The 27157-nt window shown below is 41.7% G+C and overlaps 1 protein-coding gene across 2 annotated transcripts in view; it reads right to left on the bottom strand.

Moving 5' to 3' along the window:
* Positions 1-2300: 2300 nt before the first annotated feature.
* Positions 2301-27157, bottom strand: part of OBI1 (ORC ubiquitin ligase 1) — a 43327-nt gene continuing 18470 nt past the window's right edge. The window contains exons 1-5 of one of the 2 annotated variants that reach the window (XM_087967397.1): positions 26621-26933; positions 23629-23720; positions 20665-20904; positions 13719-13807; positions 2301-7467 (exon numbers count right to left, since the gene is read on the bottom strand). In XM_087967397.1, the coding sequence (XP_087823523.1) occupies positions 5913-7467; positions 13719-13807; positions 20665-20904; positions 23629-23720; positions 26621-26918 (2274 nt within the window). In that variant the 5' untranslated portion in view covers positions 26919-26933 and the 3' untranslated portion in view covers positions 2301-5912. Of the gene's footprint in view, positions 7468-13718; positions 13808-20664; positions 20905-23628; positions 23721-26620; positions 26934-27157 lie in introns of those variants that run through there. The other variant, XM_026681319.2, reaches the window with a different exon arrangement.

Raw genomic sequence — 27157 nt, 5'->3', positions numbered from 1 at the left:
CCTATGATGCATTATATTTGTTCTTGTGTCATTCCACTTTGCCTCAATTTCCTATACCAGTGGTCACCAACCGGTGGTCCATGAGAAAATTTTGGTGGTCCGCAATGTCCCCCCCCAAGCAATTAAACCAGGCTGTGTGGGAACACAAGACTGCCCCACCCACATGGCCTGCCCACCTGCTGGCCCCCACCCTTCAGCCGAGCACAAACCTTACCTTGAGAAGAGCAAGTGAGCTGGAACTGGAAGGTAAGACCAACGGCGGGGGAAGAAAATCCACCCCGGGGTGGCTTGCTGACGTTGGTGGGAAAGTCGGTCCCATATTCCAGAGCTGCAGTAGTCACAGGACTGACTCTTTGGTAATCTCAGAGCAGCTCCTCCAATCAATGGCAGGCCGGTGCACCCAGGTGGAGGAGCAGCTGCTTCAGGATGACCAAAGGGCCAGTCCTGTGACTACTGCAGCTCTGGAATATGGGACCAACTTTCCCACCAATGTCAGTAAGCCACCATCAAGTCAAAATTCATATTAGTGGTTTGCGGGATTTAAAATTGAGTTTGGTAGTCCCTGAGGTCCAAAAGTTTGGTGGCCCCTGTCCTATACGGTATTTAAGAATAAAACTGTCCCATTTTGGCAAGCAAAGCCAAGATAGAAACTAAATTGGATTTAATGGAATTGACTTCGTAATCAATGGATTTAAATAGGATTATCTTCATTTACTACCACCTGGCAGAATTGGGCTGATCTTGAAAAAGCTAAATAGGGTGTCAGGTCTGCCATCTTCAGCTTCTTCGCTTTGCTGGCACCCTCCCATAAAACACAGGAGGGGGGAGAAGGAATTTAGGATAGTAAAGTTCAGGCATGGGAATGGGAAGACAAACGGTGGGAGAGGAGACACGTTGACAAGAACCAGAGGTGCCGAACTGGAATAAGCCAGCCACCAAGGACACCTGGCTTGGGAACAGAATGTGAAATTACATCCGAGAGATGCCAAGCATCAAAGCGGTTCCTAAAACACCAATTGGACCCAGAAGGACTGGTCATGGGAAGAGGGCCAGCGAAAGGGGAAGAAGTATAACCTTTCTGTAGGAACACTCAGATCTAGCTTCACTTTTGCTGCAACCACTTAACTTTAGTAAAAGAACCTATCACTTCACACTTCACACTATCACTTTCCTGGAGATCTAGGTTGGGACAGCTCTGACACAGGGTGAGTCCTTGGATTCAATTAGATTGGCAGAAAGACCATCATTTAAAAAGGCATCAACAAACCTCTTTTTTTTTTTTAAAAAAAAGATTTGTACAAATGAACAAACATCAAGTAATCATCAGAAGCAGAACGAAATTAATGGGCTAGCTCATCTATTTTTTTAGTCAATCAAACTAAAAATTACAATTTTGTATCAAGTTTCAGGAGGTGCTTGAATCACATGCAACCCTTACAGCATAAGTTTTTGGGATATAAAGACGATCCAAAAATGTGAAATTTAACTGTTTGCTGTTCATTATTGTAGCACAAATAATATATGTAATCACGGAGTGTTCATATGCAGATTGAATACCTGTGGATTTTGCTGTGCAAGTCAGTTGACTTTCTACATGGGCAAGGCCTCGTAATTAATATTATGCAGTGAAAATGACCAAAGATTCAGTTGGAATGCCAGAACTGCTAGTAAGGCACATTATCTTCTTGGAAGATAAATGCCATATAAATAAAACTGAAGGCTAATTGGTAACCCAAATGATTGCTTATTCAAGGGTAATTCGTTCCGATCTTATTCTCCAGTATACAATATAAGCATTAACTGATTTGATGCTGAACTCGTAAAAGCTTCAATTACTCAAGTGGAACTTTCCTTTTAATAACTAGGAAGCATTCATTAAACTCCTAACATTGCGACACTTCCTTCAACATCCTAAAGTAAACAGCATCGATATATTATGCTTCTTTGCAAACCTGATGGTCAAATCAAAATTCAGAGGTATCCATGACTTCTCTGATAACTTCCTTAACTGATAAAGTTGCACTCCTAACAAGGAATGTTATAGCCCCTTTTATTAAGCCATAAACAAAGATTTTGATCTGTGTTAATAGTATACTAAGCCTGTTAATCTTGAAACCGTCACATTATCTGATTATTATTGGAATCGAAAGCTTAAGAAATTTACTTGAGACTTTTTTCATTAGTCATGGTTACCTTTGAATTTTGATTTGGTCATCAGATTTGCAAAGAAACAATGTATTGATACTTTTTTTTTACTTTAGGATGGGTCAAACCGCATCTTTTAAGTAGAAAACCATCAATTTTTCATATAAAAATGGCTTTTTATTGAAACACCTTACAATTGAATAAACAAAAGTTTATCGTAAAGATCCTTGCTTCTTTTCTGGTCAGTTTCTAGAAAGTCTGTTCCCTTCCATTTTTTTAGCTACTAAATATTATAGATAGTGATTAGAAAGGTTATGCCAGTTAGGTGTCTCAATTTAGCTAGTATGCCATTATTTCTTATGCGCAAGAATATGAGAAGGGAAAACTAGTATATGACCTATTTCACAGAGATAATGGATTTGACAAGTAACTGCATTAGCCTATTGCAACAAGTATGGCAGTTTGCAATTATAGGGAGGATGGAATAAGATCATCCTACATTTAGGATTTGGAGTTTTCTTTAAAATCCATTCTGATAATCCACTTTCCCTTAAATCCTATAGTTGTTGAATGCAATTTTTCCTTTGGCTGCTTCCATTCTCAAGTTGGAAAAGTCTTTCTGATGACGTTAACAACACTGCAAAATTATGTGCTTTGCTCCACCAGGTATAGAAAGGAAGTCCCTTATTCAGTCACAAACAAAGCCCTGATTTACACTAATGGGAGTGTGGGAAAGGCAACACAGGATAAAGAAGTGAAAAGAACCCTGTATGTTATAAAAAAAAACAGCTGCTAGCTTGGAAGATATTCTGTTTTCTCTAAAGTGACTTCCTCAAAAACCCAGCCTCGGTGTTTAACCACCTTCAATTGAAGTTTCCTTCACTTCAGTGCATCATGGTGCATCGTTTACATATCTGGCTTCTTTTTTTCTTTCATAAAGATCCTTTCTGGAATTTTCTTTTCAATCTCAGCTTTTGACCAAATTGAATACTTTAAACCTTAAGGTTATACCAACATCAACCAACATAATTGCATAATGGCTGCAGGGATGTTCAGGCAGACTATCTGGGTGCTCTGCTTTTTGCTTACTTCCCCGTTGAATTTAAGAGATGCTTTGGCATTTCTGAACATCTCCAGCTAGGCATGTCCTTCTGGTGTCAGCACATAAGATCGTATTTATTCTGTGAGGATGCATTCTATATAATAACTCTGTTCATTCTCGGTTGCCATATAAATAAAATGGAAGGCCAATTGGTAACCCATTTTTGCTATTCCATGTACATTTTTGCTATTCCATGTGTATTTGCTATGGGTCTAATTAAGTCTATGCAACCTTAATCTGATATGGTTAATACTCTTTTCCAGGTTTGCCAATAAAAGACCCATAACTTTATGGCACCCCATGATGTCATTTCCAATGTTTTATTTTCTTATCCGACGAAGAATTTGCCTGCCGATTTACACAAAGAAATCAATTTCCACTAAAAACAACGAAGTTTTGATTTTAGGGCACTAATGTATGTTCACTTTCAGTAAAAGCATTACCCTTCTTCCCAAACATCTCATCTCTTGTCAAAAGGTCTCTCAACTTCTCGTAGATCCAGCATTGAGAAGAATTTGCTACAGTTGTAAATCCTGAGCTGCAGGCATGTAAAATATCCAAGGTTTTGTACAGCGTAGCTCAAGAATTCCCACACTTATTTGGATTAAGTCTTACTTTGCCTGTTAATTTTGTCCTAGTTTATTGAATTTTTTTTTTAAAGTGTCAGGCTAATGATTTAAGAGCTGACCATCTGCTATGATGATGTCATGCTGGGAATGAATCAGCAAGGTTTTTGGGCTAATATCCAGGGGTGGGATTCAATTTTTTAACAACCAGCCTGTGGACATGACTAAGTGTGCATGACCATGTGACTGGGTGGGCGTGGCTTCTTCTTCTTTTTTTTTTTGCAGCCCCCCTCCCCCGTTTTTGGACCTCCTGGGCTTCAGGGAAGGCAAGAAATAGAGCGCAAGGGAGTGTTGCAAACAGCTGATTGTCAGGAAACAGCTAATTGTCAGGAGGGGGGGGGAAAGAAATACGAAAAAGAAATAAGGGGTGACTGGACGGGGGAAGAATCTAGTCAGCGATGTCAGGCATGCGCGATGTCAGGCATGCACAATAAGGGCTGATTGGGAGGGGAGGGGCAGGCAGAGAGGGGAGGGGCCAGCCAGGGGCACGATTTGCCAGTTCTCTGAACTGCGCAGAATCCTAACGACCGGTTCTATAGAACTGGTCCGAACTGGTGGAATCCCATCCCTGCTAATATCACTTTAAGAGCCTGTAATAAGAAGAGGCCTTGTTGGGGCATCTCTCTCTCTCTCTGTGTGCTTCAGTGCTGTAATTGCTGATTGCTGTTTTGTTTTGAAGTCTGAACTAAACTACGTGTATGTATATATTCTTTGTAGAAAACCACTATTTAAATACAAACTTCTGTTTACTATATTTGCTCCTGGGTTGTCTCACATAGCCACACTGTGCACACTCTGTGACAAAAAATAGAGAGCCATTTGTGTTTATATAATGCCTGATGGTGGAATTTCCTGATAAAATGACCCAAATCTGGACTGGTCCCATGCAGATTCTGATCCATTTATTGTTTGAAATTATAGATAATACCGGCATATAGTTTACATATATCCAGAATGTCAGTTAATACGCAGCTGTATCAACTACACTCGTATTATCCTACTTTGACAAAAAGGTCTGCACGCTCCTATCAGGAAACAAACTAATGAAAATTCAGAAAGGATTTCTAATTATACAAGTTCACAATCCTTTCTGCATTAATTGAATACTCGAAGCCACTTCAAATGGTTACGGTGCTCGTGACTTTTTTTTTTTTTATTCACTCCACATAGAAAAATCATGCAGTATTAATGTAAAACAGTACAGTATTCATGTAAAATGCACATTCGGTAAACAAGCCATTAGCATACCAACCTATTTTTTTTGATGAACTACACAGACACAAACCACATATTCTTGTACAACAATGGACCACTGGGGGTGGGAGGGGTGAGGGGAGTGATGGGGTGGAGTGGGGAGGGGAGAGAATTAAAAGCCGTGTTTAACCGAATTTTCTTTAAAAAAAAAAAAAAACCTCTGGATTTTCCAACTGAAGCAAACTGACATTTCCCCAAACTAAAGACTTGTCAAATGAAAAAATGTTAACAGCTACACATTAAAAGCTATAATTCAGCACAGAGATAGACTGACTCATGCAGCTAAGGAAGAGGCAAACATTTTTTTTTAAATTCTCAGAGCTGGGTTTTATACGAAGCCAGGCTAGGTAATTGTTGCCATCAAGGCTGTCTAAGGAAAGCAGCTGTCCCAGAGGTGCCTTACCTATAGAAAGACTGGTTTCAATGCTGAACCATTTTGAAGATCTGTCACACTCAGTAACTGGACATATAAAGAGCAGTGGACTTCATATAACCTAAATTTTAAAAAATAACCCAAGATATCAAAACTTGAAGAACATCAAGTGATGCATGTTCTGAAGAACTCTCAATGGATAGCTCTACATTTGGGACACAGAGAGAATAGTCAAGCTCCATCACTCAGCATTTCAACTATTGGACAGACTGAGATCAAAGGAGGCCCGGTGAAGACTATCCTGTAGAGATAAGGTGGAGCGTGAGAATGTGAACATTTTCCACGTTGGGCACTATATATATATATATTTATATATTTGCTTAAAAAAACAAAAAAAAGAAGACATAACAAATCAGTTCTTGGTGGTTTTTGATGGACTTGCACTAGACAGGCTGCTCTGAATTTTCCTTTTGGCCGATGAATGGATGCTTTTCGCTTTTCTGTCGGGTATGAACGATGATGACCAAGGAGACTGGAGTTGATTATGGAGGTTCTGGAGCTCAGGAGCCACCTTAAATAGAGAGGAGCCGAGTTTATTCTCGTCAAAAGGTCCTTGAGAGCCGCTAAAGAGAAAACTTGGAGAAAGCTCCCTCTGGAACAAGAAGCTCTGAGGTTTTACTTCGCTCGATTCAGAAGTCCGGACTGCAAAGAGTGGGAAAGGCTCCGTGGTGTCTAGCGACGACGGAGAAAGGATGGAAAAAGTTGCATATTTCCACTCACTGCTCTCTTCTGAATGCTCCCCGCTGAGAGGACTCTTTAGCGAACGTGGCTCTTTCCTCTCCTTTTCGTTCTTACCATTTTCATTTGAGTGGTCAGGACCCTGGGTCGCCTTGCAAGAATTATCCAAGTCGGAAGAGGATCTGGAGGTGTAATAGGGGCTCTTGCTGTTGTCTGACTCGGACATCATGGAATCCAGTTCGGAGATCTTATCAAGGTAAGCCGCGTCCATGGACGCCTCGCTAGACGTCCTGGTGCGATTCATTTCTGATGAGCGAATGGAGTGCAGTTTTTTCAGCACACCCGGATTGTGGCTCTTTTCGCTCAATTTCGGCAAAGACTCAGCTGAGTCGCTGGTGGCCGTGTTAGGCTCTGAGCCTTCGAAGTCCAAGTTCTCGCCGTAACGCGTCTGGCACGTGTTCCAAAAGTCTGGTTTGTCCGAAGAGAAACAACCTTCCTTAGGTTCGCTGCTCTCGCAACTGCTTACACTGTGCTCCGGGGAATCTTTGTTGCAGTCGTCAGAGGCCTCTCCAAAATCCTCAAATTCCAATTTCCTTAGGAAGGTGGATGGCTCACTCTGGCTTTCCTCTTTCGCAGCCGGGTCGTCCTTATTGTTGGGAGTGTTTAACTGCAAGCAACTGAGAGACAACGGAGTGCACGGATCCGGAAGATCGTAGAGTTCTTCTTTATAGGGTGCACAGTCCTCAATTTTATCCCAGGCTGGCTCTGAACAGGTGTCCATGTCAGAGCTGCCAACGTCCAAAAGACCCTCTTGAGAGCTTCGAAAAACATCTCTTCCAGCAGGCTCTGGAGTGACTGGATCATCTGAACAAGCCTGGCTAGCTGAATTTAAGCAGACATCATTGCTACTCCCTAAAAGTCCTGCGGGCTCCTCGAGATCGGCCGGGGTATGACTAGTGCATAAACAGGTCGGATCGATGGGTTCTGGGGTGCTCTGGGCAGCCTTGCTGGGGGGACTTTCACAGTCTTTATCCTCCATGGAGACAGCAGTTACATTTTCCAGGCTTGTGGGTTTCCTCTGGTCCCATTCCCGCTTCATCTGTGCAATCTGGGACTCCAAGTCTTCTACGTAGGCGTCGCTTCTCTCCAATGCCTTCTTAAGACGGTTTGTTTCCTGCTCACATTGCTCCAGCCTGGTCTGTAGGGCTGCCACGGTAAACCTCCCTAACCTGTAAACAAGCAAGCAAACAAACAAATAAATAAGCGGCAACAATCTGACAAAAATTACAGGAAGGATGCAACACGGACAAGACGTACTATTGTCAATACAATTTCCTAGAGGTAGCATCAAAAGAACGGGGTAGATCAGGGCCCCCCAACTCCTGGTCCATGAACCGCTACGGTTCATGGCATGCTGAAAAATGGGCCACACTCAAATGAAGGAAAAACAAATACACGAGAGAAGGCAAGAACACTCTTCCTACAGTACACAAAGCTCGGGAACATTTTGTCAGGGTGTGTTTTACGCTTCTGATTTGCAGATGTGACAGGAGATCTGATACAAGGCAGCCCTCAGTCACTGAAGCTCACTCTGTGACTTTGGGCCAATTCTTTTCTTTCCACCCAACTTCATCCAAATCACAGGGTTAGACCGGGGATCCCCGACCCCCTGGTTTGGGGACTGGTACCCCCTGTGGCATGCCAGAAACCGGGCCATGCAAACAAGCGAAACCCCCATCCACAGGATGCAGGCAGCACACAAAGCCACACCCCTTCCGGTCTGCGGAAAAACCTCTCTTCACAAAACCCTGGTGCCTGAAAGGTTGGGGACTGCTGGGGTAGATAATCTAGAGAACACGCTATAGATCAAACTCAATTTCAATGAGGGCCACAGGGTTGTGTTTGACCTCGGGGGGAGGGTGCACCTGGCCAGCTCGACGTCACTTGTGCTGAGGGCCCTCCTGAGTTGTTTTTGCTGGCAGAAGCACCATGGACTGGTCCTTCATTGTTTCCAAGGTGGCGGGTCAGGTCTAAACACTCCACAGGCCGCATCCAGCCTGCAGGCCTTGACACCCCTGCTATAAATGTTCCTCGACTTACAACAGTTCATTCAGTCACCGTTTGAAGCTACAACGGCACTGACAAAAGTAACTTTGGACCATTTTTCAGTTATGACCTTGGCAGTATCGCTATGGTCACATGATTTACATTCAGAGGCTTAACAACGGACTCATATTTATGATGGCTGCAGTGCCCCAGGGTCCCGTGATCCCATGAAACCAGATTTCACTTATCAACTGGGTTACTAATTGAACCACTGCAGTGATTCACTTAACAAAAGTGGCAAAAAAGGTGTACAATGGGGCAAAACTCAACCAACACGTAAGTTGAGGACCACCTGTATTTATTTCTGAACCCAGCATAAATCACAGAGTTCCACTGACTTGGAAATAAAGAAACAAGAAGGCGAGTAACAGATAGGTAGCCAATCATTTTCCTCTGCAAATTAGAGGCACATAGCTGTATCAAAATCTTTTCCAAAATTTGATGGAGAGACTTTGAACATAGAACTTAACTCCAAAGAGTTAAGACACAGAATTTTACATGGTGGACTGTCATTAAATCATAGGACGTCATCCATTCTAGCACCAGTTCTTGCACAGCACAAACACGAACAACTCTCCCGTCTCTTCCAGTCATAAAACATTGAGGTATTTCCAAAAAGCCTCAGCTAAATTTCTTTTCTTGAATGAATCAGTACAGCTGCACATTTGTCACTGGTATAGTTCAGCAAGCACTATCTGATTCTTCTTACTGGGGATATTTAATAGACAAATTTCTAAAAAAGTCAAATATATAATACTGCACATTCTTACTGCAGCCAGAATAACCTTTGCACAGTGTTGGAAACAAGCAGATATTCCAACAGAGGATATGGTCATTCAGAAAATAACAGCCTGTGCAGAGATGGATAAATTAACCTTAGCACTTAAGGAAAAAGAAACTTCGGAATATTATAAAAGCTGTGAATGCTGATATGATTGGACAGAACAAAAACAGAAAATATATTAGTAAACACCGTAAAATGTAAAAGAGGTAGTAATTATATACTCGCAATAAGATGTATTTGTAAATATGTCACCAATATTGATAACAAACAAGGAACCATAGACTGTCGATAATAGAATTGCTAGTTTTTTAATCGTTTTTTTCTTTTTTCTTTTTGTGTGTTGTGTATGTGTTTGTTTGACATTTTAGTTGTATAATTAATAAAGTTTGTTTTTTTTTTAAAAAAAGAGCAGAGCAGTTGATACGAGGCATAGGATCATGGATGAACTAGCTACAACCAACCCCTGGGACCAATTATCAATTGTCTGTCTGTCTATCATCTATCAGTAATCTCAGCTGAAGTGGTACCCATATATTTACTTTTGGTTGCCTGTTTTCGAACTCTTAGACTGGCAGCAGCTGGAGCAACTGATGGGAGCTCACTCCATCACTTGGGTCTCGAATGCAGACTTGTTTGACTGACAAGCCAGCGTCCTAAACATGTGAGCCACTGTACTGTTCAGATATCTGGCTATCTCACTCTCCATCTCTCCCCGCTTCTCTCTCTCTCTCTCTCCCTTCTCTGTCTCCATCCACCCACCTACTTACCTACCTACCTAATCATCTATCATCTCAGCTGAAGTGGTACCCATCTATCTACTTTTGGTTGCCCGCTTTCGAACTGCTGGGTTAGCAGGAACTGGAGCAAATGACGGGAGCTCACCCCATCACTTGGGTCTCAAATGTGGGCTAGTTTGATTGACAGGCCAGCGTCCTAACCATGTGAGCCTATTCAGCTATCTGCCTATCTCTTTCTCTCTCCATCATCCATCCATCTATCTATCTATCTATCTATCTATCTATCTATCTATCTATCTATCTATCTATCTATCTATCATCTCAACTTCGTATCATAAAATGGAGCAGAGAGAATACTTTTCTTTAAAAAAAAAATGTCTGGAGAAGAAAATGAAACCATTAGCAGTACAAAGGCAATAACCAAGCAGATTACTCTTCTAGGGATTGGCCCTATCCTTTCAACTCAAATATGCATGAAGAATTATCCCCTAAAACAATGGCAGAGATTTATGATAACATTTGAACAGCGGTCCACATCTTGAAATATTTACATTCAATCATTCTTACAGCCCAGCCGCATTTTACAATATACATTTCATCCGCAATGTCACCTTGTCAAATATAAAAATGCCAATATGAAATTCAGTAATTGTCGCCATCCTTTAGAAGGGCTTGGGTTTTTCTTTCTTTCTTTCTTTTTAAAAAGGAGGATTCATTTGGAGCAATTATATGTTGCCCTGATGAATAGCTCTTGTTCAGTCACTACAGGGATGAAATTGTTAAATGAGAAGTCCTTGTATACCTTCTGCTTTCATCTGCCTGCCTGCCTTATCTATCTATCTATCTATCTATCTATCTATCTATCTATCTATCTATCTATCTATCCATCCATCTCTACCTACCTACCAACTATCCTATCTAGCTATCATCTGTCTGTCTGCCTACCTCTCTCTCTCCCCTATCTATCAGGCTATCCTGTCTGTCTACCTTATTTATCTATCTGTCTATCTGTCTACCTTATCTGTCTACCCTCTCTTTCTCTCTCTCTCTCTCTCCCTATCATCTATCACCTATTTCTATCTATCTCTACCTCCCACCCTCCCTCCCTCCATCTACCTACCTACCTACACACACAGAGAGAGAGACTTGGAGTCCTTGAGTTACAATAGTTCATTTAGTGTCCGTTCAAAGTTACCTCACTGAAAAAAAGTGACTTATGACTATTTTTCACATTTACAGCCGCTGCAGTATCCCCACAGTCATGTGATTGAAATTCAGGTTCTTGGCAGCTGACTCATATTTATGATGGTTGCAGCGCCCCAGAGTCATGTGATCACCTTTTGGGGCCTTCAGGCATGCAAAATCAACGGGGAAGGCAGATTCACTTAACAACTGCAATGATTCCCTTAACAACTGTGGCAAGGAAAGGTCGTAAAATGGGGGGAAAAGCTCACACTGAATGTCTCACTTAGCAATAGAAATTTTGGGCTCAACTGAGGTCATAAGCTGAAGACTACCTGTATATATATGTGTTTGTGTGTGTGTATGAAGCAGCGAAGGACCAACCTCCCTCTGATCCACACACTGTCATGCTCCTGTCAGAATCTGATTCTGAGGGGGAGGTCGAGCAGCTGACAGGGAGTGGGAGTGTGGCTTCGGTGGCTGTGGAAGAAACTGGGGAAGGGCCCAGTCCGGCTGGGCATTCAGAGGAAGACCCAGGTCCACCCCCTCTTCATCCTAGGGCACACAGGGAGGAACGGAGACAGGAGCAACGTGAGTTACGTGGGTTACGGGGGAGAAAAGGGCCCTGATTCCCTTCATTAGCTTGCAGCTGGGAAAACAGGATTTAAAAAGGGTGTTTGCTCACAGCACCTTGCTGGAAGCAAAGCGTGAATTTATCTTTGCTTGTTAAGTCTTATCTGGATTCTGGCATCCTCTCAACTGTGTGTGTTTTGTTGTCTTTTGAAGTCTGCAATTCCTTATCCTGCCCTGTCTCATTAATTGCTGCAGCTTTGTGGTTTTTATTTATAATCTATATTTACTTTGGGTTTGGACTGAATTTCTTCCCTTTAAAAACTGTTCTTGGGAGAGTTTTTTTTCTCCAGCCAACAATAACTGGACATTGGAGGCCAAGTTGGAGGAATTAAAGGGACTTTACCTACTTTTGTGACTTTGTTGCTTTTGTGCCACACCCCAGGTCATCACACACACTTTGCCCTCCCGCACACATCATGAGCAACCTTTCCAAGGAGAGCAAGAACAATAGCAGCAGCCTCGAGGTGGTAAGCGCAGCCAGGCACCCCCTTGGGGAATCAGGGCTGGGCAGTGCTGTGGGGTCCCGATACCTGGGAGCTCGAGGGCAGGGCTGGGCACTTACCCTCCACTGCCTCGGGCTCTGGACAGCCTACGCCACTGTCTGGAGGTCCTCCGGAGATGGCCTGAGAGGGACGGCAAGGCTCCACTGGAGGACAAGGGTTTGGTGCTCTCCCTGGTCTCGCCTTCCTCCGCTGCTGACAATGGATCCCTCCCAGCCCTGCCCGGGCCACCACAGGTGCCCCCGACATGAGTGATGTTGAGCTGGCCATGCCCGCTCTGGCCACGCCCACCTAGACCTCCAAGGTCAAACACAACCCTGATGTGTCCCTCAATGAGATCGAATTTGACACTGGTGCCCTAGCTGCGTTCTGATTAAGTATCCTTTACTGAGTGCACAAATGGTGTTCTCCACGGTCCGATCCCATGTTATGAACTGAGGTCAAGGCTAATCTTCTCTAAAAAGCCCAATTGGGGGAAGAACTAGGAAGATGTTCTAGTACTAATGTTCTAGAACCAGAACCACGGTGGAGCAGCGGTTAGAGTGCAGTGCTGCAAGGCTACTTCTGCTGACTGCTAGCTGCCTGCAATTTGGCAGTTCGAATCTCACCAGGCTCAAGGTTGACTCAGCCTTCCTTCCTTCCAAGGTGGGTAAAATGAGGACCCAGATTGTTGGGGGCAACAGGCTGACTCTGTGTAAACCGCTTAGAGAGGGCTATAAAAGCACTGTGAAGTGGTATATAAGTCTAAGTGCTATTGCTATTCTCTCTCAAGCAAGACTTGCCCCACTCTGATCCTGAATTGTTGACTTAATTTATGTGTGTTGAGTTATGCCGTTCCCTTTCTTGATCTTATCTATTTCCCTCGGTTTGTTTTCTATATGCTTATGATCAGAGTTGGTGGATGAGTTAAATTGCAAGCGGCATATCTACTATGAAAGGACAAACAACCAAAACATCCAGCCGTGGAGTTTATTATTAATTTGTCATTCCTAAAGATCTCATTTAACTCTAAAAAAAAAAAAAGTTCTGTCTTTCTAAAGTTGCAGAATTTGGCAGAGTCCATGAGTCCACAGTCCAATTTGACTGTGTGTGTGTGTGAGAGAGAGAAACAGAGAGAGATAGAGTGAGTCTGTGATTTTATATATTACACACATACACACACACACACACATACATACACACATACACACACACAGATATACACATACATACAAACAGATTGGGCAATAGTTTTTCAACAAAAGCAAGGTGCAATATGCTTATTTAAAATGAGCCTCTTCTGTATTAAAAGTACAGAAGTGCACAGAGGTGTTGGGAAGGAGAAGTTAGTCATGTTCCATATTTTTTTTTTAAAAAAAATATGCATTTGAAACCAATTTGGGCCAATCCTGTAAGCAGCCTACAAAATGCAAAAAAGGAGAAACTGCCTAGAATCCATGTTGGCTCCCTCACCTCAGTGCACCTTCCCCTTTGGCCCACCAAGAGTTAAGCCCAGCCCCATGAAAAATGCATGGAAAAGGTTTTAAATATTTACATACCTCTGGGGCGACCTGCTTCCAACCTCAGCCTTCAGCTGCAAGTTCTCCCTCGCAAGGCTACCATTTTCAAGCCTCAGTTTCTTATTCACCTACGTGGAAGTAAAATTATTAACGTCAACAAACCTCACGTCTATTCAAACCAGGGCTGATTTTAAGAAGGAGAGGATGAAATGTAACAACAAGCGATGGCCGAGACCTATTCTCTAGTCCTAGAGATCCCCCTTCAACAGAGACAACACTTAAAAATTACCCTGGGAAAGAGGAAGGCGGAAACTGACAAGAGACCAGACATTTTTAATTCATAATTCCAAAATACGCCGCGAGGCTGCTATCCAGGGAAATAAGCAGAGCTGTGTTAGTTCAACCTGACGGTCATTAAAGGAGATACACTAATGGCAATTCAATGTTTCCTGTCTCCACTCCGCGACTAAATTCTTTAAATGGATTGACATCACAGTGTGCAGGTATCAGCAAAATGAATGTTGAACAACTTCTATCCTATGTTCTTCCAAGCGGACAAAGATTACTCAGTGGCATAGACTTTCTTTTTAAAGATATATACATATGTATATGTGTGTATATATAATATATGTATGTATGTATATGTATATATATGTGTATGTATATTTGTATATATTCATCTGTGTATATGTATATATACACACACACATACATTATACACACACACACACACACACACACACACACATATATACATACAGATACACAGAAGCCTGATGATGGCAGATGAGATTCTGCCGAAACGTTGCTACAACTTTAAAAGCACAACTACAATGACGTGGGAAAATACCCGAACAAAGCTGAATGCCATACAGATACACACATATACACACATATACACACATACATATATATATATATACACACATACACATACACACACATATATACATACATTATACACACACACACATATATATACACACATACATAGGAATGCACTACCTAACTCTGTTGTTACATCCTCTAACCCCCACTCCTTTAACCTCAAACTATCCACTATTGACCTCACCCCATTCCTAAGAGGTCTGTAAGGGGCGTGCAGAAGTGCACCATCGTGCCTCCCGTCCCTGTCCTATTGTCCCCATTTATTCGTACCTATTTCCTGTATTCTTACTCATGTTTATACTTATACCTATTATCTTGTAAGCCAGGGGTGTCCAACCTTGGCAACTTTAAGACTTGTGGACTTCAACTCCCAGAATTCCTCAGCCAGCAAAGCTGGCTGAGGAATTCTGGGAGTTGAAGTCCACAAGTCTTAAAGTTGCCAAGGTTGGACACCCCTGTTGTAAGCGATTGACAAATCAAATAAATAAAAATAAGATAAATACATATACATACATATTATATACATACATACATACACACACAAACACACATACCTACAACACACACACCCCTCCCTCTCCCCACACACAGAGAACAAAATTCATGACAATCATTTGTTTGCCATTTTACACGTCTGGAAGGATGCCTTTCGGCAAGCCAAGTCCTGTGACTCAGTGAATAAAACTTAAAAAAAAAAAATACAATAAAGTCCAAATAAGTCCAACTTGGCAATGGCGCACACATATTGTAACAAGAAATTTAGAACATCCTGAAAGCTGCTTTCCATTGGGCTTTCCCTCTATTGAGCCAAATAAAACATATGAAGAACGGTTGCAGGAACTGGGTATGGCTAGTCTAGAGAAAAGAAAGGACCAGGGGTGACATGGAGAGCAGTATTCTGGTATTTGAAGCACAGTCGTAAAAAAAAAAAAAAAAAAGGGAGGGGGGGTGTCAATCTGTTTTTCCAAAGCTCCAGAAAGCAAGACAAGGAACAAGGGATGGGAACTCGTCAAGGAGAGAAGCAACCTGGAATTGAGGAGAAATTTCTTAAATGTGAGGACACGTAACCAGTGGAACAGCTTGCCTCCAGAAGTTGTGGGTGCTTCATCACTGGAGGTTTTTAAGATAGGACAGCCACCTGTCTGAAATGGTATAGGGCCATGATGGCGAACTTAGGGCACGCCTGCCACAAGTGGCACGCAGAGCCATTTGTGCCGGCATGCAAGCCGCAGGCAAACTTACCCCACTGTACATGTGGGTGCCTCTCAGCTGATTTTTCTGCTGGTTTCAGGGTTTTTTTTTGACCTCCCAGAGGCTTGGGAAAAGCCTCTGTAAGGCTTTTCAGGAAAAATAGGCCCATTTTGTCACTTCCTGTAATGCCGGAAGTGAGGAAATGGGCGTATTATTCTATTCATATTAGCCTCTGGGAGGCCGGAAAATAAATCAGCTGTGAGGCGCAGTGCAGGTAAGGGGGTGGTGGCGGATTGCATGCACATGCACAGGGAGCATGGGGGAGCACGTAATGCATTCTGGGTGCTGGCACGCGAGTGCGCGTGCGCTAATGCGCACACAATTTTTGGCACAGGAGCCCAAAAAGGTTAGCCACCACTGGTATAGGGTCTCCTGCTTGAGCAGGGGATTGGACTAGAAGACTTCCAAGTTCCCGCCCAGCTCCATTTTGATTGACAAGTACCCCAGGGATGAGCATTGCATGGATTTTATATCGTTTGTTGTAAAGGTATTTTGGAAATGCAGGACTATCTGTACAAGCTGGTTGCCAAGCACCCAAATTTTAATCACATGTTCATGGAGATATTGTGAGTGTGAGGAGTAGTTCTAAGTCACTTTTTCCAGTGCCATTGTAATTTCTTTTTTTTTAATCAGTTTATTTATACATTTTCAATTTACATACACAAGTGGCTTGGTGAACCATTGTCTGGGTCAATTTGCTATTCTTCTTTTTCTTCTTCTTCTAAATATATAAGAGTGAAATACCATTCATACATCATCACAAAATCTCCACAACCGTAAAGCCTACAAACTTGAAATTTGGTACATATGTTCCTCTTGGCTTCTAGGTGCTCGCTAACAAAGGATTTTTCAAAACGACCATCAGAGCATTAGTATTTCATGTATTATTATTAACACACTCTGATGCTAAGGAGTTCTACTTCCCCTCCCCACCTGAAAAGAAATATCTTCCAAATGTTAAACACAAGCAGAGGAGAGGAGTTTCAATTTCAGTTTTAGTTTCACAGCATGAAGCAGCTTTAGTACAGAACAGTTGAGCTAAGCCACACCCAGGCTCCTTGCTGTCTCCTTCTTGCTCATACACCAAATACTCTTTCAGTTTCCAAACAGCCCGCTCAAACACTGACAGGATGCTAGCCAGTTGAATACTGATGGATGATGGTAGGCAGGGGCAGAATTATTTTCCTCCCCAAAAACTAATCCCAACCACAAAGTTTCATAGTGAAGCATGGGTATTGAGCTAGTATAATACTTTTCTAACTCCTAATGTGTACCTCTGTCATCCAAACATTTGTAAAACAAATCCCATGTTCGGAAATACTCTGTATCTTCCCTTTCTTTTATCTTCCCTTTCTTTTATCTTTAACGTCAATCTGTCCATTTCTGCATGATCTACAATTGTTTTAATTACAATTTCTTCTATAGGTATATTCTCATTATTCCAGTACTGTGCAAATACGATTCTTGCTGCTGTCAAAACATGTAGTATTAAATATATGTTCCCTTTATTATATTATACTTGCCTGATATGATACCTAACCAAAATATTTCTGGCTTATAGTCTATATGCTGCTTCAACATTTTGAACCATGTATGTATTTTTGTCCAGTAATTCTTTGCTTTTGCAAATGTCCACCACATATGATAGTACATGCCTGGAATCTGATGACATTTCCAACATCTGGTGGACATGTTTTTAAACATCTTTGCTAATCTCGCCGGTGGCAAGTGCCATCTGTAAAACATTTTATATAAGTTTTCCTTATAAGCAGTTGCCATTGTCAACTCTTTCCCTAAATTTTTGCCCTTTGTCTAATTCTACAATATATCCAAACATTTTTGCCATTGTAATTTCAAATGGCCACTGAATGAATGGTGATAATTCAAGGACTGCATGTACTCAATCCCGGCACAGCTATTTAGATCAACATTATTTTCCCAACTCATTTAAGCAGAGAGACGATCTAAATTAGTTATCTTTTAGTTACCAAGTGTTGTCTTGTAGCTTTTTCAATGACAAACAAGTTTTCTCATTGTTGAAAAAGGAAGGGAACTAATGCTTCACACACAGAGACATAAAGATCTTTTTGCTAACCTAAATGAATTTGATTCTGTCTAGCTGGTTTTCATCAGTCTTGTCATGAAATATTATTACAATCAGAAAGTGCTCTTGAACATGGAAGTTTATGCCTTCCTTCTTGATAATTTTACCAATTGTCAAATTTTGATGTTCTTGGGTTTTGGCACGATTGGTTTAGTTCATGGTGGCATGCTGTTACCCTTAATTTCCTTCCTTCCTCCTCCCCCCTCTCCCTTTCCTCCCTCCCTCGCTTCCCTCCCTTCCTTTCCTGTCTCGCTTCCCTCCCCCTCCCTTTCCTTCCTCCAACAAAATGATTAGGGCAAGTTCTTTTAAACCCTAAAATGTCCCTTTTAAATCACTAGGCCCTGTTTCAGTTATTGGCTAGCCCTAGAAAGGCTGGGAGGGCCTGTGTCTCTGAGCCAGTGAGATGACATTTGCAAAACAGAAGGTTGTCAGCCTTCTGTTAGCCACACGATAGATTATTGGAATCCTTGAAATGAAATCTGGCCATCGATATTGAAAAAGGAAAGCAGCCTAATGCAATTAGCAGCTCCTGGACTGGCAAAAAAAGGATCCATGGACAAAATAGGCAAGTGATTCTGACAGTCAATGTTTTCCGTTAGGCTGTTATTGAGGAAATAAACCTTCAGGCATTTGTGAAATGTATACAGAATATAACAAAACAACAGAGTGGGAAGGGATCTTGGAGGTCTTCTAATTCAACCCACTCCTCAATCAGGAGACCCTATACCAGTGATGGCGAACCTATGGCACGCATGCCACAAGTGGCACGGAGAGCCATTTGTGCTGGCATGCGAGCCGAAGGCAAACTTACCTCACTGCACATGCGCACGCCTCACAGTTGATTTTTTTTTTTTGTTGGTTTGAGGCCTTTTTCGGCCCCAGAAAAGATTCTGCAAGGCTTTTCAGGACAATAGGCCCATTTGTCACTTCCTGTAATACCGGAAGTGACAAACGGGCCTATAATTCATCCTGAAAAGCCTTGTAGAGGCTTTTCCCAAGCCACTGGGAGGCCAAAAAAGACCTCAAATCAGTAAAAAAATCAGCTGTGAGGTACAGTGCAGATAAGGGGGTGGGGTGGGGAGATTGCGCGTGCATGCACAGGGGGCATGGCTGGCACGCATTGCATTCTGGGTGTTGGCACGCAAGTGTGTGCGCGTTGGTGCGCACACAATTTCTGGCACTGGAGTCCAAAAAAGTTTGCCACCGCTGCCGGATACCATTTCAGACAAAAAATAATATTTTATTACTTGTATACAGTTGTTTTTCCTCTTAATTATACTATGGTTAATATAGTATATAAATGACAGGCTAACAATTTGTAAAGAGATTTGGTAATTTAAAATTCTTCTTTTGGCCTGCTCCCCAAGGGGTAGGAAACTAACATTGTTGTACTGTATCAATCAGCATTCAACCAAGGAGGACCTTATGTGTCTATGAGTTAATCTTTTTGTAAAGACACTTTTTCTTTTGAATGTCTTGTTTGTTGTATTTTTTATTTATTTTTCTTTTAAAAATATATGTTTTAACATTTGGGTATATATTTTAATTTTCTTTGAATAAACTAAATATTATACAGGGGAACAGATAAATTTCTCACCTGCAGTTCATCTTTGCAATGTATGAAATTCCCCTGTGATGCCAACAGGAGGAATCTATGTAGCATCGTCCAATGTTCTCAAGAATTTTCATGTCTAATGGGCCACAACATTTTTAAATTATTGCTGGAGCTTGATATCTTGTGAAACTTCTCTGCCATTATTAATGAAGGCTGCCAGACGTTAAGAGGCATGGAAATGCACACTCTTTGAGATATCATGGAGTAAAATGGTCATGCAATCTCCTAGCATGGGTCTTTGAGAACTAATACCCGATAGGAGATGGAGCTCAAATTAGCTGGAGGGCATCAGTTAGCCTGATCCTGAGGGAGGCCACATAATTCTGTGGATAGAGGAAAACTGTATAGCAATGAGGTGCCTGGTCCTATTTATGGGCCATTAGCAGCATTTCCGCTTGACCTTACAATAAAGCTATAAAAAAAGTACATCACTCTGCAAAAATGTTCTTCATTTAATAGGATATTTGACTGTGATCAAAGAACATGAGGTCAACTGACCATTCCTGAATCTTTATTTTGCTTGCTTTCTGTACTGTAGTATAGCTCTTCAAGATGATGCAGACAAGAAGCATGACTACCAATGCTACCTTTATAACAGCAGAATCTCGCAAGTCTGTTATTCTGCTATTAATAAAGCAAAAGTCTACGAAGATTCCCAATCATCCAGGTTATGGTTGTCCCAAAGGTGCTTTTTTTTCAAGAGGCAACTGGACTTTCTTTTTTTTTTCTTTGAAGACATTTCACTTCTCATCCAAGAAGCTTCTTCAGCTCTGACTGGATGGTGGGGAATGGAAGGATTTATATTCTGGTCATTTGCAATTCTTTATAGAGAATCGTTGAGGCCACTTGGAGGTTTGTCTATGTCCTGCAAATGACCAACTGTCTGCAAGGAGTATAAATCCTTCCCTTCCCCTCCAACCAATCAGAGCAGAAGAAGCTTCTTGGATGAGAAGCCAAAACGTCTTCAAAGAAAAACAAGAAAGTCCAGTTGCCTCTTGAAAAAAGAACCTTTGGGACTACCAATAAAGCATTACACTTAGAGAACTTAAGGCCCCAATCGCCTTTGGCCCCTGCCCTGTCAACTGTCAAGGCATAGACGGCCGCCGAGTTGCATTAACACACATTACCTCCAATAATTTTTCCATGTCCTCCTTCACTTTCTCATACATATCATTCGCAGCCTGAAGCTTCTGGGTCCACGCTGCCAAAGTCTCAGCGTCCACTTTGTGCTCATTGTCGGAAGGCTGTGGACTCTCTTGCGTTCTCTGCAAGGTCTCTGGGTGCAGGACAGATTTAAGCTGGGACTCCAGGCTGAGGTTTTCTCCTTTCAGCGTTTCCAACTCTTTCTGCAGTGATTCTATCTCATCCTAAGGGATTAAAGGTCCAGAGTGAAGTAGAGTCCGCAGATAAAACCATACCAGTTGAAAGCACAATGTTTTAATTCTCAGGGAGAGCTTTGAAGGGTGACCGGAGTGCAGAATCCGATAAAACATTATTCTAGATTTTCAGGGTTTCACCAAATGGACATGTGTGTGTGTGGATTCCATTAAGAGATACACAATTCTGCTGGGTCATACCATTTCCCCCAAAATAAGACCCAACCGGAAAATAAGCCCTGGCATGATTTTTCAGGACGCTTGCAATATAAGCCCTATTCCCAAAATAAGCCCCAGTTAAGATCATCAGCCACATTTAATACTGTATTTCCCTGAAAGTAAGACCTAGCAGGAAAATAAGCCCTAATGCGTTTTTGGGGAAACAAAAATTAATATAAGACCCTGTCTTATTTTCAGAAAAACATGGTACCAAAGGATCATCTGGGTCACAATCTTATTTCTGATAGCAGAGCAAGGCAGATCTGATTTAGTTGCTCTGATTCAAAGCACTTAGATCTGAGGCAACATAAAAGTTAATTGTTGAAGATCTAATATATGTTTGCTGGATGTGCCAAGGAAAAGATGAGATCTAGTATTTCAGGTACACAAGTACTTCACGTGCAATAATTTGTTAAACATTTAGAAGGAAAGCACGAAACAGTGGAAACACTCCTGATGGAAGCATTTTGGGGGACAAGTGAGGGCAGGATGGAAGAAAGATGAAATTGCTGGATTTGGTAATAAGGAAACACATGTTTGTAGCATTTCAGCCTATAGACCAATTTTGTTCAAATGTTTCAGGGTGTTATTGTTTCTTTGGCATTTTTCTAAACTAGACTAATTATATGCAGAGAGTACCTTCAGGGAATCTCTACATGGGCCACTGGTAATTGAGGTGACCCTTTTGTTCCAACCAATAATTGCTATTTTTTCAAAAGATACTTCACACTGAAATAGCATTTTTCAATAAGCTTCCAACACATGCTTAGTAATCTTCTCTCTATTGTACCCTATGACTATCATTAAGTGTTGTACCTTATGATTCTTGACGAACATATCTTTTCTTTTATGTATACTGAGAGTATTTGCACTGAGACAAATTCCTTGTGTGTCCAACAACACTTGGCCAATAAATAATTCTATTCTATTCTATTATTCTGTTCTATTCTATTCTATTCTATTCTATTCTATTCTATTCTATTCTATTCTAATCTGTTCTGTTCTGTTCTGTTCTATTCTATTCTGTTCTGTTTTGTTTTATTCTGTTCTGTTCTAATTCTATCACCTCAGAATGCACTGGTGGTCCTCAACTTACAACCATTTGTTTAGTGATCATTTGTAGCTACAATAGCACTGAAAAAGTTGACTCAATTTACTACCTTTGACACTTTCCCATGGTCATGTGATCCAAATTCAGACACTTGGCAACTGTCATGTATTTATGAGGTCATGTGACTTTTCTGGCAAACAACGTCAAATGGGGAAGCCAGATTCCCTTAGCAACTGTGTTACTAACTCAACAGCTGCAGTGATTCACTTAGCAACTGCGGCCAGAAAGGTCATAAACTGGGACAAAACTCACTTAGCAATTGTCTTGCTTAGCGACAAAATGGGACTCAAGTTGTGGTTGTAAGTTGAGGCACCCCTGTTCCTAGAAATACACACATCAAAGCACACGCTTGAATCTGTGTGTGATTTGCACCCCCCTTCAAGATTGATTACACCAGAAGAGCTGCACCTACCCCTCGCAAAGCTGTGGGTGGATCCTCAAACGCATCCACATCCATGCAAAAAAGCACTTTTTTTAAAAAAAAATACATTTGCTCTTTACATACATAAGTACTTTGTGAACAGTGTGTTGTCTGGGTTAATTTGCTTACACAATATTATTTTTCCAGTTCCTAGTTTCTACCTCTGTGGTCTAACCATTTGTAAAAAAATTCCCAAGTTCAAAAATAGTGTCTTCTTTTTCTTCTATCTTCAACGTCAGTCTTTCCATTTCTTCACAGTCTAATATTTTTTTGATTATTGCTTCTTCTTGATTGCTTATTGTACCCTATGATTATTATTAAGTGTTGTACCTTATGATTCTTGACGAAGCTATCTTTTCTTTTATGTACAACACTGAGAGCATTTGCACCAAGACAAATTCCTTGTGTGTCCAATCACACTTGGCCAATAAAGAATTCTATTCAATTCAATTCCTATTTCAATTTCAATTCCTATTTCAATTCCTATTCCTATTCCTAAATCTATTCCTAATCTTAATCCTAATCCTATTCTAATTTCTATTTCTAATTCTTATTCTATTCTATTCTTTCTGTAGGTGTTTCCTCATTTTTCCAGTGCTATGCAAATACAATTCTTCCTGCTGTCAAGACATGTAATATTAAATATAAATTTCCTTTCTCATATTTTTCTGGCATTATGCCTAACAAAAATAATTCTGGTTTATAATCTATATGCTGTTTTAACACTTTTTCTAATGATGTGTGCATTTTTATCCAAATTTTTCTTTTGCTTTTGAACATGTCCACCACGTGTGGTAATATGTGCCCCGTCCTTGATTACATTTCCAAAATTTGGCGGATCTGTTTTTAAACATCTTTGCTGCAAAAAAGCCCTTTTAGAGATAGAGATATGCATGCCATCTCCCGTTAGTCATGCTAATTCAATAAAATAATTCTGAATTTCCCTTTTTTGCTATAGTTTTACCTCGTATTCTTTGTGCAGTATCTCGAGTCTGGTTTTGCGAAGCTGTTTTCGGATGGCAGGGCTAAACACAGGATTGCTTTCGCTTGTTCCTCCTGCAGGAAAAAAACACACCCAAAAACGATCTCATTTCAATATTTTTCAGACTTCCAGGAAAATCAGATCAGCCTTACATTGTGCTCGTCTTGAACACAGCTCCGTGAAGCCATCTCATCAAAAATTCTTTCCCTGTTTCAGCGAGCATTAAAAAAAAAAAGTAGCAACTACTTCACAGAGGAAAGTCGCAACATGTCAGCCAACAACGAACAGATTTTTATGATCATCATCATCATCTAGATTTAATTGGATATGTGCTTGGAAAACTAAAAGTTAACCAGTTGCTGGACAAAGCTCCATGCGTGGGTTCCACTAAGAGCCGTGGTGGCGCAGTGGTTAGAAAGTAGTACTGCAGGCTAATTCACTGCTGACTGCCAGCAGTTCAATTCTCACCAGCTCAAGGTTGACTCAGCCTTCCATCCTTCCGAGATCGGTAAAATGAGGACCCCAGATTATTGGGAGCAATTTGCTGATTCTGTAAACTGCTTAAAGAGGGCTATAAAACACTGTGAAGTGGTGTGTGTGTGTGTGTGTGTGTGTGTATGTTTAAGTGCTATCTGTAAACCACTTAGGGAGGGTTATAAAGTACTGTGAAGCGGTATATCTACATCCACATCTATATTTATATCTATCTATAAATATATGTGTGTGTGAGTGTGTGTCTAAGTGCTATTGCTATTAATTTTATAATATAAAAATAATATTAATAAGACTATAAGCCTGCAAGATCTACTATCTTATCATGTGTTTTTATTCCAAAATCATTTGTGTATCAGAGATCCTTTGAGCCAGTACCTTCTCTGTTGAATCAAAGCATCAGATATACTCAGGTTTTCAATATTTTGTTATAAGAGCCACTGGTTAGAATACAGTATTGCAGGCTAATTCTGCCCACTGCCAGCAGTTCAAATCTCAACCTGCTCAAGGTTGACTCAGCCTTCCATTCTTCCAAAGTTGGTAAAATGAGGGCCCCAGATTGTTGGGAGCAAGAGGCTGACTCTATAAATCGCTTAGGGAGGGCTTTAAAAGCACCATGAAGCAGTATATGAGTCTAACTGCTATATTTCTAATTCTGGGCTCATAAATGTTCAGCCTTGCAATAAACTGGAGCCCCATCAGAAACAGCCAACAATCTTCCTTCAAATCAACCTCTGTGGCTTAAGCATTTCAAATCTTTGGACCATTTCTGGATTGGAAACAGTGTTATGCAGTATGCAGAACCTAAATGCACATTGTTGCCTAATGCCTCTATCATTGGAAAAAACCAATCTGGATTCAGTAGCCAACCATCCAACCAAGAGCCACGGTGACGCAGTGGGTAGAATGCAGTACTGCAGGCTACTTCTGCTGCCTGCTGGCTGCCTACAATTTGGCAGTTTGAATCCTACTGGCTCAAGGTTGACTCAGCCTTCCATCCTTCTGAGGTGGGTAAAATGAGGACCCAGATTGTTGGGGGGCAATAGGTTGACTCTGTAAACCGCTTAGAGAGGGCTGTAAAGCACTGTGAAGCGGTATATAAGTCTAAGGGCTATTGCTATTGCTACTTAAGGTGAGAATGGGCAATCTGATTGACAGGATCCAATCTGTATCATTCAACCTCTGGATCCCGGTGAATGACCCAGTTTGGATTCTCCAACATAATTCTGGGGACACGTATCTTTGCCGCCATTCGTAATCTGATTTTCAGTTCAGTTTTCAAAAACGATTGCAACTCATCATCTGAAACTCAACACTTTTTTCTTTCCTCAACAATTTCCTGAGCAAAGAGGAAGAGAGAGAGAGAGGAGTGAAAGACAGTTAGACTAACTATCTGTGATGACCCAGGGCATGACACAAAGGCAATACAGTCAAATAATAAGTAGGAGTCCCTTTATTAACGCCAACTTTGCCTCCAATGTCCTGGTTAAAAACACTCCCAGAAACAGCCTTTCGCTTCAGAGATTGAAATCCAAAATGTGGTCAACGTAAACTTTAACTATAAGTCCAATCAAGGCAAGATGAGGAAATTAGTCTGGCAGTGCAGGAGAAGTAATTCCAGACATGAAGGAATGACAGTAAATCAACCCGATTGGGAGGATTCCAGGAACGCAGATAACCATCATCAACACAAGATAAACTCATGTTTGTTCCCAGCAAGCGTCTCACTCAGTTTGCATCTCTTTTAAACTCTCTTCCCAGGTGTGCCTAATGAAGGGAATCAGGGCCCTTTCCTCCCCCATAAGCCACGCAACCCACGTGGCTCTCTTCTCCGTTCCTCCCTGTGTGCCCTAGGATGAAGAGGGGGTGGGCCTGGGTCTTCCTGGGAATTCCCTCTCCCTTGTTCTATCTCTTCCCTGCTCTGCCCAGCTGGACTTTGCCCTTCCCCAGTTTCCTCCACAGTCAACAAAGCCACACTCCCACTCCCTGTCAGCTGTTCTTCTTCTTCCTCCGATTCAGACTCCGACAGGGGCATGACATTATCTAGCAACTCAATAAATTAAAGAGGGACTGACTAATTTTTTTCCTTCTGATCTCAAGCAAAAGGGCGTCTCCCCATCAAGGGACAAAGGATTAGCTTTATCTCTCAGTACAGGTAGTCCTCAACTTACAACAGTTTGCTTACTGACCGTTCAAAGTTACAACTGCATTGAAAAAAATGACTTAGGACCGGTTTTCACACTTATGACCATTGCCACATCCCCGTGGTCACGTGATTTACATTTGGACGCTTGACAACTGTTTCACATTTATGATGGTCTCAGTGTCCCAGGGTCACATGATCCCCTTTTGCGACCTTCTGACAAGCAACGTCCACAGGGGGAAGCAGATTCACTTAACAACCATCTTGCTAATTTAACAAACAGCAGTGATTGGCTTAACGAACATGGCAAGACAAATCGTACAATGGGGCAAAACTCACTTGACAAATTTCTCACCAAGTGTTGTGGCCCGCTGGCAGCTGACGGAGCTGGCAGCAGAGTCAGACAGTAGTGAGGAGGTTGGGGAGGAACCTGGGCCAGCTCTGGAGGCTGAGGAAGGCCCGGAGGAGGGCTCTGCATCAGAGGCAGAGATGGGGCCAGGGCAGGCTGGCAATCGGCAGCTGCCTTCAGGTTCAGACACCAGTGATGCTGGGGAGCTAGCAGAAGACAAGAACAATTGAGAAAGCAGGATCGACTCAGGAGTAAGGCCACACCTCCGAGAGGATTGGCCCCTCCCATAGAACATAAAAGAAGAGCGAACAGGATGTCAGCTTTTTCAGGAAGCAATTATTCATCTGGTCGGTTCAAGCTTTGAATAGTTCCGTTTGACTCTGTCAAGTGTGGCCTTGCCCTACATCTGGCAAATTAGTTCTCTGGCCTCATTCCAAGTGCGATAAGGTGGGTGTTTATAAACATTCCTCTGAAAGACTGTTTGTGAAGCCTAGCAGGCTGTGAATGAACGTAATTCACAGCCATGG

The sequence above is a fragment of the Notechis scutatus genome, chromosome 5 (assembly GCF_049901735.1).
Source record: "Notechis scutatus isolate UNSWTSFEM ecotype Mainland chromosome 5, rNotScu1.2, whole genome shotgun sequence".
In the NCBI taxonomy this organism is placed as follows: domain Eukaryota; kingdom Metazoa; phylum Chordata; class Lepidosauria; order Squamata; family Elapidae; genus Notechis; species Notechis scutatus.
The sequence above is the reverse complement of the archived record's forward strand: the minus strand, read 5'-3'. Positions and strand labels throughout refer to the sequence as shown.